The following is an 11,493-nucleotide window of genomic DNA, read 5'->3' as shown; positions in this document are numbered from 1 at the left end:
ATGGCAATTCTTTGTCGTGGCAAGGAGTGGAATGTTAGCTAAAAAGACTGGTACCCATAAGGGCTGCTGGATATAGTTTGGAGATGACACTCCTCATACAGAAGTATTAGGCTGCCACTACTGTATGTCATACATGGTTTATGGGCAATTGCCATTGGATAATAGTTTGATATGGAGCTTGTAATCGTTTTTCATGATAACCTACTGTGGCCATTTTAGGGTAGGACCAGTAAATCATGTTGCTTGAGACACAGTGATCTGCAATATAAATAGTATTTGTGGAAGGATGTGGCAGAAACTGTTTTTACAGCAGCTGCAATGTGTTACTTGATGTCTCATCTCGACAGTTTCTCAGAGGGCTTAATTAAGCAGGTTCATTGTGTTCCTCATCAAGTAATACTAGCTAAATTAAATGTTTTAATTCTTCAAGTTATAAAGTAGGAAATTACAATCGCATAGTACAATTATACTGTAGTTGAGTCTAGCAAAAACCAAGCCATGAGGTCAAAGGAATTGTCTGTAGAGCTCCAAGACAGGATTTTGTCGCGGCACAGATCTGGGGAAGGGTACCAAAACATGTCATATCAAATCAAATTGTATTGGTTACATAGCAGATGTTAATGCGAGTGTAGTGAAATGCTTGTGTTTCTAGTTCCGACAGTGCAGTAATATCTAACAAGTAATCTAACAATTCCCCAACATCTACCTAATACAAACAAATCTGAAGGGGTGAATGAGAATATGTACATTTAAATATATGGATTAGCGATGGCCGAGTGGCATAGGCAAGGTGCAATAGATGGCATAAAATACAGTATATAAGTAATGTAAGACATGTAAACATTATTCAAGTGGTATTATTTAAAGTGGCATTGTTTAAAGTGACTAGTGATCCATTTATTAAAGTGCCCAGGGATTGGGTCTCAATGTAGGCAGCAGCCTTCTGAGTTAGTGATTGCTGTTTAACAGTCTGATGGCCTTGAGATAGAAGCTGTTTTTCAGTCTCTCGGTCCCAGCTTTGATGCACCTGTACTAACCTGGCCTTCTGGATGGTAGCGGTGTGAACAGTGGGAAAAATGAAGGGGTCTGAATACTTTCCAAAAGCACTATATATTTATTAGCTCACCTTAACTGACAGCTCTATGAAACGCCCATGTCAAGCAACTTGGATCCAGCGGACAGTGTTGCAATAAAATCCTCTCAAGCAAATTTGGTGATACACAAAGCAACTCAAACATCCTTTTTTAAATTTGAGCCTACAGCTTGGCATGTATCTTGTGATGCGGTTCACAGCAGCACTGACGGATGTGTTGACTTGACAACTGCGTCAGGGTTTTGAACAACCCTTCCCCCCTTTTGGCTGGCGGAAGACCTAGCTAGCCAGTAACTAGCTAACATCAGACACAGATGACGACCTGGCTAGCCACTATAGCTAACATCAGACACAGATGAAGACCTGGCTAGCCAGTAACTAGCTAACATCAGACACAGATGACGACCTGGCTAGCCACTATAGCTAACATCAAACACAGATGAAATGGGAAACATATAAGTATCTTTGCCATAGATGAATAGGGCAAACTTTTAATTATATTTGCTGACATTCTACAGTCACATTTTGGCACCAGTAGACTAGTTATCTAGCTATATAAACCACGCCCCTCTGCAAACACACCTTCTCCGATGCTGGTTACAAGGGGGTCACTTTTTAAATTAGGTAACAGAATATCATGTTACCATTGGTGTATTACAATGAGAGGTAAGGTGATGTCACCTTAATAATGAATCCAAGTGCTTGACATGGGGGAGGGGGCCAGTAACTTTATGATTATACTTTGGTGATCATACTTTGAACTGGTTTCCTTCAAACATCATCCAATTTCTTGACAAAGATTATTTAATAAGCATTAGATACAAAATCCTATTTTGCTTTTACATTTTTTGTTAAAGTGTTAGTCTCCTGTCTTTCCTAACCTCTACAGGCTACACTTTTTTCACCCTCTTCGAGTATTGTGTGGTGTTCTCCAACATGGCCTTCCACCTAACAGCCTTCTGGGACTTTAAGAGCAGAGAGATGGTGGTCGTCTCCCAGAGGAGTGCAAATACTTGGGACTTGGGCAACAGAGGGTCAGGGGAAAGGGGGTTCAACCACTCAGGACACACCTAGCAGAGATGACACTGTCACTGAGGAGGAGGAGCAGGAAGAGAGCACCTTCTCCCATGTATTTACATGATGGTGGATGTCATAACTGTAAATAATAATTTTATTTATCTGGACTGCAACCTATAATTCAATCCCACTGTACCAACATGTTGATAATGTTGATATTTAACATACTATATGATAAATGACACACTTAGAGTGCTCTATGATCTGGGACAGTGGGGCCACCTTGACTTATGAGTATGTCCATATGTAGTCATGCTCACATGTCTATTACTTGTCACTTGTGAAATTTCAGAGATTTTATTTTTATGCCTCTCCTGTGAAGTAGTGACATGCGATATACACCTAGCTTTTTGAAACGGGTCACAAATGCTGACTGTTGCCAATGATGTGATCTGAAGAGTGTCTTCAGATCTTTGTAGAAAAGAGTTTTACCTGCAACTGTGGACAAATGCAAATATGATATTGTATACTGAACAAAAATATAAACACGACATGCAACAATTTCAAAGAGTTTACTGAGTTACAGTTCATATAAGGAAATCAGTCAATTGAAATAAATTCATTAGGCCCTAATCTATGGATTTCACATGACTGGGCAGGGGCGCACCAACTGGAGAGCCAGGCCCAGCCAATAAGAGTACATTTTTCCCCACAGAAGGGCTTTATTACAGACAGAAATAATCCTCAGTTTCTTCAGCTGTCCAGGTGGCTGGTCTAAGACGATCCCGCAGGTGAAGAAGCCGGATGTGGAGGTCCTGGGTTGGCGTGGTTACACGTGGTCTACTGTTGTGAGGCCAGTTTTAAGTACTGCCAAATTCTCTAAAATGACATTGGAGGCGGCTTATGGTAGGGTAATTAATATTAAATTATCTGGCAACAGCTCTGGTGGATATTTCTGCTGTCAGCATGGCAATTGCACGCTCCCTCAACTTCAGACATCTGTGGCATTGTGTCGTATGACAAAACTGCACATTTTGGAGTGGCCTTTTACTGCCCCCAGCACAAGGTGCACCTGTGTAATGATCATTCTGTTTAATCAGCTCCTTGATATACCACACCTGTCAAGTGGATAGAGTATCTTGGCAAAGGAGAAATTCTCACTAACAGGAATAGATTCAAATTTGTTCACAACATTTGAGAGAAACAAGCTTTTTGTGCATATGGAACCTTTCTGGGATCTTTTATTTCAGCTCATGTTGCATTTATATTTTTGTTCAGTTTATATTCTCAGGCAGAGAGAGACATCTTAACCTCTAGTGACACCCCATCCCGTGAACGGGACCGTTGTCATCATCTGACACTAATTAGCATAACGCAACGGACATAAATCTTCCTAGAAAATATTCATATTCATGAAAATCACAAGTGAAATATATTGGAACACAGCTTAGCCTTTTGTTAATCACCCTGTCATCTCAGATTTTCAAAATATGCTTTACAGCCAAAGCTAGACAAGCATTTGTGTAAGTTTATGGATAGCCTAGCATAGCATTAAGGCTTGCTAGCAGCAGGCAACCTTGTCACGAAAATCAGAAAAGCAATCAAATTAAATTGTTTACCTTTGAACTTCGGATGTTTTCACTCACGAGACTCCCAGGTATATAGCCAAAGTAAATTTTTTCCCAAAATATTATTTTTGTAGGCGAAATAGCGCCGTTTGTTCTTCACCTTTGGCTGAGAAATCGACCGAAAATGCCGAAAAATATTCCAAATTAGCTCCATAATATCGACAGAAACATGGCAAACGTTGTTTATAATCAATCCTCAAGGTGTTTTTCAAATATCTATATTCGATAATATATCAACCGGGACAATTGGTTTATCAGTAGAAGCGATTGGAATAATGGCTACCTCTGTATTTTACGCAAGTATTCTTCAACATAAATGGTAAAACTACCTCACAATGCTGTAGACACCTTGGGGAATACGTAGAAAGTGTAATCTGGTTGATAGGGCATTCACAGCTCAATAGGGACGCATCGGAACGCAGGGCTTTCAAAAGATGAGTCACTTCCGGATTGGATTTTTCTCAGGCTTTCGCCTGTAACATCAGTTCTGTTATACTCACAGACAATATTTTTTACAGTTTTGGAAACTTTAGAGTGTTTTCTATCCTAAGCTGTCAATTATATGCATATTCTAGCATCTTGTCCTGACAAAATATCCCGTTTAATTTGGGAACATTATAATGAAAATGAAAATACTGCCCCCTAGTACCAACAGGTTTTAAAGGTAATAATAGCCTAATAGTGATATTTTTTGCGAAAACATTTAGCTTTATTAAACAATTATTTCGGAAATGTTGAGTTCCACCATTACATGCTTAGTGGGTCAGTCAGTCAGTCAGTGAGGTCCACAACCTAAATTAAGGAAGTTACAAATAAATGTTCTTCCTCATTTGTAGAGAGAGAGTGAGAGAGAGAGAGAGAGAGAGAGAGAGAGAGAGAGAGAGAGAGAGACTAGTAGATTGGGGTGTTGTGTACAGTAACAATATATACTGTACTAAAACAGTAAGGAGATCTATCTGTATGTCCCTCTACTGTTCTCACACAAAGAGTTGTCTGTGTATCCAGCACCCAGAGCAGAGGCCTTATTTCACTGTCAAATGAGTCCAGTGGCCTGAAGTATGGGAGAGGACAGTGATGTTTGGGCATCACATGAAAATACATCTTTCGCAACTCTGTAACAGCCAGCTGGATAATTTCACTTCCATTCTCAGGCAAATCAGGGACTTTATCGTTGTTCAGCAGCTGGTTCTATGACATCCCATGCCTCCCTTGGAAAGGTATTGGTATTCTTGAAGTATCAATTTAATTTGATGCATTGATCAATGGGTTTGTTTCTTTCAGTTTGAGACACATTTATTTGATGTTGCTTATGATAATAATAAAGATATGTCACATTAATCTACACTACAGTTTGTACACAATTTCCATCTCTCATTTATAACAGTAGATGTAATAATAATAATTTGGTCGGTGCTTATATTTGTCCTATTCCACACATGTACGAGTATGTATTAATAAGCATGTGTGAATTGGAAATGTGTTTTTTGCATATCCGAACTCTCCCGGAGAAACCCTCGGAGAGTGGGGTCACGGCCAGGCCTTCTCAACATAGTTACACAACCTTAAAACAACCCAACATAACAAAATAGACGGCAAGCTATGGACTTTCAGAGGGAAGTTACAACCAGGTTCCCTTTTTTGATCTCTCTCTCTCTCTCAAACACACACTGACTAATGACCGCAATAGGAAAATCAGCCTATGCATTTCTTATCAAAGACCTCTCTGCATTTCCTCTTTTGTGTCCAGTATTCAACACAATCAGACAGCACTAACTTGGTGGCGTGATAGTCACACACAGCACACAAAAAAACTGATGGTGTAGAAAAACCTTCTTCTATGTTAGCTTAAAAAAATATATACGTTTTAAACCCACTATACAGTACATTGTAAAACAAATATAATGGGAGAGTTGGTATGTAAGCCCTTTCCTGCAGTCAAATGACATAGTGGCTTCATGGGTGGAATGATATTAATATTTTTCATAATTAATAAACATTTTTTTTTTTTTTAAGTTGCCATTATTTTAAAAAAGCAGCCGGAAATCCAGTGTTTCTATGTCAAACGGTTTTGTTATATTTCAGTCTTCTGTGATATAACGTTATAACGTTTAAAATAGGATGCAAACTCAAAATTGAATACATTTCAACTCTATATCGGACATGGTACAGGCGTCTTCTTTTTTTAAGCCCGTAGGTCTATACTTTTGTTTCAAAGTAGATTTGTTTAAGACTACTTAGAAACATTGTGTGATCCTGTTTTCGCCCACTGCAGTAAATGAAATTCCTGATATTATATTTTTACACGTGCATTATTTAATTACTTTTGTAAAGGCCAAACATGACCAAATTTGACAATTATTCAAACACAGATACATGAGAGAATGTATCTCCCATCAAGTCTCAGGCTTTGTTTGTCAATTGCTTTAAAGGAAGAGGGCAAAATAATGGATATACAAAAGCAAGGATTCTGACAGACAAAGTTTGAGCAAGGCCCTTCTCGCCTACCTAACATTGGGTCAGTTTTGAAGCATGCATCTTGAGCCAATGCCTCAAAGATCCCCTTTTTTCTTAATGAAGTCTTGATATCACAGTGTTTGTTAATGGCAGTACAACAAAAGCATATTTAACAATAAAATCAACTCAAATGTTTAACAGACATTAAATTAATTAATATTGTTCTATTGGATATGCATCTGTGATAGCATCTCTACTGCCTTTACAATAGCACACAGGGTTTCATACTGCCTTAATAATAGCACACTCTTTATAGCACACAAAGCCTGCATGGTAGAGTAGGTCAGGGCGTGACTAGGGGTTTTAGTCTAGTTTATTATTTATATGTGGGGTTCTAGGTTTAATTTTCTATGTTGGTGTTTGTGTATGATTCCTAATTAGAGGCAGCTGTTAATCGTTGTCTCTAATTGGGGATCATACTTAAGTGGCATTTTTCCACCTGTGGGTTATGGGATATTGTTTATGTTTCTGTGTTTTAAGTTAGTGCATGTCGTTGGTCACGTTTCGTTGTTTGTGTCTTTATTTGTTTTGTTCTAGGTTTTTCACTTTAATAAATGATGTGGAAACCATATCGCGCTGCAGCTTGGTCTGACCATTATTACGACGAACGTGACACACACAGGGTTTCCTACTGCCTTTACAATAGCACACAGGGTTTCTACTGCCTTTATAATAGAACACAGGGTTTCCTACTGCCTTTACAATAGCACACAGGGTTTCTACTGCCTTTATAATAGAACACAGGGTTTCCTACTGCCTTTACAATAGCACACAGGGTTTCCTACTGCCTTTATAATAGAACACAGGGTTTCCTACTGCCTTTATAATAGCACACAGGGTTTCCTACTGCCTTTACAATAGCACACAGGATTTCTACTGCCTTTATAATAGAACACAGGGTTTCCTACTGCCTTTACAATAGCACACAGGATTTCTACTGCCTTTATAATAGAACACAGGGTTTCCTACTGCCTTTACAATAGCACACAGGATTTATACTGCCTTTATAATAGAACACAGGGTTTCCTACTGCCTTTACAATAGCACACAGGGTTTCCTACTGCCTTTATAATAGAACACAGGGTTTCCTACTGCCTTTACAATAGCACACGGGGTTTCCTACTGCCTTTACAATAGCACACAGGGTTTCCTACTGCCTTTACAATAGTACACAGGGTTTCTACTGCCTTTATAATAGCACACAGGGTTTCCTACTGCCTTTACAATAGCACACAGGGTTTCCTACTGCCTTTACAATAGCACACAGGGTTTGCTACTGCCTTTACAATAGTACACAGGGTTTCTACTGCCTTTACAATAGTACACAGGGTTTCTACTGCCTTTACAATAGCACACAGGATTTCCTACTGCCTTTACAATAGCACACAGGGTTTCCTACTGCCTTTATAATAGCACACAGGGTTTCCTACTGCCTTTATAATTGCACACAGGGTTTCCTACTGCCTTTATAATAGCACACAGGGTTTCCTACTGCCTTTATAATAGCACACAGGGTTTCTTGGTGGCGACAGGTTGTGGGTTGAGAAAGGCTCGCACACCCTCAGCGAACACTTCTTTGATTCCATCTTGGTTGAGGGCAGAGCATTCGAGGTACTTGATGGCTTGGATCTGCCTGGCCAGGGCGGTGCCCTGCTGTTGGGTGATGGTCATCTGGTTCTGATCCTTTAGCTTCTTCAACACCTCCGGGTCATTACGCAGGTCCTTCTTGGTGCCCACCAGCAGAATGGGCGTATTGGGACAGTGGTGGGTGACCTCTGGGTGCCACTTGTGCTTGATGTTCTCAAAGGAGGGGGGGCTGGCAATGGAGAAGCAGATGACAAACACGTTGGTCTGGGGGTAGGAGAGGGTGCGCAGGCGGTCGTACTCCTCCTGGCCTGCTGTGTCCCACAGGTTGAGGCTAATAGTCCTGCTGTCCACAGTCACCTGGGCGCTGTAGTTGTCAAACACAGTGGGGATGTACTCCTTGGGGAAGGCGTTGGTGGTGTAGGAGATAAGGAGGCAGGTCTTCCCCACTGCACCGTCTCCTACCACCACACACTTGATGCTCTGCATTCTGGCCCCTTCACTGTCTCAGACACCTGGACATGAGAAATGCACTTTATGCTACAATGTTCAGATGCACTTTACACCAAAAGAGACACTGGCTAGGGCCCAACAAATGTAAACTGTTGAAAAGTAAGGTTTGTGGTTTAAATTGCTCTGACACTTTATCAGATATGAACATCACTTTCACACCCTAGATATCACAGTACAGTTTGACACTTTCTATTCATTTCCGTCTTTATTGATCTATTTTCTTTCATTTCGACTTGAAAACAATGTTTATCTGTGGGCCAACTTAATTTATAGTTACAGTACAGAAGGCCTATGTTCCCCAAGAATTCAAGTGAGAAAACCGAAACTACAAAATATGGGTGGAGACTGGATAGTATGAAATACATGCAGTAATTGTAATTCATTGTGAGAGAGGAGAGCTGGACTCTTCCCACTACTTTATGAGAATGTTGGAGAAAATGTGAATATAGCTCAACCCAGCCTACAGGGACCTGAGACTGGGAGCACTGAAATGTACTGCTCTGCACACTGACTGGGGATATTATTTCAAATCCAATAAACCTTTGTATTCATATCACCACTACCACATACCATTGGCCTATACACTGAATATCTATGATAGGTGCATTTCACAGTGTAGGCCATCAACAAGGCCATAGCGTTCTGATCACATATTTTTCTAATATAATTCACCTAGATTATTAAGCTACAATTAAGAAAAGCGCTATGTGTAAATAGGAAATAATAGTACCCCTGAAATTAGAAAATATTTCAACATGAATTACAGTGAATGTTCTTCACCACCATCATCATCATTTCATAGAAAAAGAGCCAAATATAATCACTAGAGACAGTTATAACTTTGAGCAGGCTAAATTAAACACAAAATAACTGTCACAAATAAGTATTACAATAGTGGATTTTAACATTGCTTGCCTATGGTAGGCCTGTAGTGTTTTGATATAGAATAGCGCCTTTGGAAATTATAGCAGCAGTAGGCTACCTCACTTTATGTTGCGTCACTCAAGTGCTTCCGTAAGATTGTGTTCTCAGCCTACATATCTATTATACAGTAGTAGCACATAAAAAACATGCAAAGGTTAAAAACAAGTCAGACTCACCAAACATACTATCTTCAGTGGCAGGGTTTGTATGAACATATAGCCTACAATCTGTCTGAGAGCGTCAAAGTAGTCAAGCAAAGTGTTGCTGTAGTGGAGGAAGTGTGAGTGTTCGCTGAACAGGAAGCTGCTCGAGCAATAATAGCACTGTGAGGAAGTTTGTCTTCTCACCATGACAGCCTGAGCTATTGTTTTAAATAAATGTTGCTGGTAGAATATTAAACAGCATTTTTACATAGAATTGTTACCCAATGAATTACCTTATTTGACATTCAAATGTACAGAATAAGAATAACCACATCGTCGTTAGAGGCCAATTGCAGTCTAAATGAGTTTTTCCTGTGTGTTTTATCATCTTGTACAACAGCTGATGAAACTAGCACTGCAAACGTGTGATTTTTTCTTATCAGTGTTATTCCTGATAATAGTTCCTGGTTGAAAATACAATCTACACAGGACCTTCTAATCAGTAGGTTTGCATGGGTGGGGATTTCTACTTGCCTGGTGATATCTCCAGTCTGTAAATTGGTTAATAGACAAAAAACAGAGAGTTCCGAACCTCTCTGCCAATAACAGCTAGTTTTCAGACCACTCCCAGACGGTCCTAGAAAAATTATTGCTTGAGAATTTTTTTGTTGCTAAAAGGCTATTTAAAAAAAAACATTTTTATGGTGAACTATTACAGTAAGGTGCTTAATTGTTACCCAGAAATGATTTTATATTGATATACATGTGGTTGCATTGGGCATTTCAAACTGAGAATTTGAGGAAGTATCATTCATCAGTTTATGATATATTATCAGATCAAGGTGTATCATACAGCTGTATTATAAACAGTTGGGATTTAGCATGATAAGGCCTACTGGCTACCCCAGTTAGGCTCAGATTTGTTCTGATGGGGGTATTAAGATCATCAGAAGATGTACCACCCCCACCTGATGGTATGTCTCCCCTACTGTTTTACTGTTAGCGTTGTGTAGCCCACAGCCTCAAGGTGGCATGCTTGAGCTTAGTTGTGTGGAACTGGTGAGTCGATGAGCCACACCGTTCGTATGTTATAATAGCCTACATCCACACACCTTTAGGTGGAAGTATAATGTCACAATCAGATTGAAGAAGTGGACAGCATAGGTAGCAGTCTTCCAACTATCGTTAAAACGATCTTCCGGTAGTCGTGACGTTGGATCCAATACGCTGCTCATCATGACTGCTCTAACCATAGACTTAGATAGACATTGCATCATTGTATCTGTTCTTATATGGCGTCTTTGGGAGCACAGGCACCGCCATTGAGGCCATATCCATTTTGAAGTAGTACATTTTCTTATTTTACAACTTCTATGAGTTGAACTGAAACTGAAAGGGTGCACACTGCCATCTATAGTGTTTTATTTGAACAAGTATAAGGCCAAGGTTGGCGATATACTGCCACCTGCAGTTATGGTTTCTTCACATGTATAATTCATTAGTTGATCCCTCCTGGTGACCTGGATGGAATAATGTGATCCTTCCTTAAATCATTCGAAAGTCCCACCCAGTTGACTACTTCAAAATATTAAAAGTCCTGGTGCTGCACATGCTAAAAAAAAGTTAAACGTTTTCTCTGCTACCGCATGGCAAGTGGTACTGAAGCCATGTGTAGGACCAGAAGACTCCTCAACAGCTTCTACCCCCAAGCCATTAGACTGCTTTATTAATAAAAATCGCTAACGGACAATTTACATTGACACCCCTTTTTACTTAAGTAATTTTCTATAATAATATATATATATATTTTTTTTACTCAAGTATAACAATTAGGTACTTTTCCACAACAATATATATATCTATATATATATATATATATGCATTACTTAAGTAAAAAGGGGTGTCAATGTAAATTGTATATTGTATATATATATATATATATATATATATATATATATATATATATATATATATATATATTTAAATATATTTTTACCTTCACAATTCGATTACACCATTTACAGTGCGGAACTCTTATTTTGAAGGATTACTAAAAACACGTGACAGGAAGTGATTC

At 39.2% G+C, this 11,493-nt stretch overlaps 1 protein-coding gene across 1 annotated transcript; it reads right to left on the bottom strand.

Annotated features, from left to right (window-relative positions):
- Positions 1-6,033: 6,033 nt before the first annotated feature.
- LOC139385615 (rho-related GTP-binding protein RhoG-like) lies at positions 6,034-9,582 on the bottom strand. Its single transcript, XM_071130828.1, has 2 exons — positions 9,450-9,582; positions 6,034-8,351 (listed from the first exon to the last, which is right to left on the bottom strand). The coding sequence occupies exon 2, from the start codon at positions 8,323-8,325 to the stop codon at positions 7,750-7,752; it is 576 nt and encodes a 191-aa protein (XP_070986929.1). The 5' UTR covers positions 8,326-8,351; positions 9,450-9,582; the 3' UTR covers positions 6,034-7,749.
- Positions 9,583-11,493: the final 1,911 nt, after the last annotated feature.

This window comes from Oncorhynchus clarkii, chromosome 27 (assembly GCF_045791955.1).
Source record: "Oncorhynchus clarkii lewisi isolate Uvic-CL-2024 chromosome 27, UVic_Ocla_1.0, whole genome shotgun sequence".
Taxonomy (NCBI): domain Eukaryota; kingdom Metazoa; phylum Chordata; class Actinopteri; order Salmoniformes; family Salmonidae; genus Oncorhynchus; species Oncorhynchus clarkii.
This window is presented reverse-complemented; position numbering and strand designations above follow the sequence as displayed.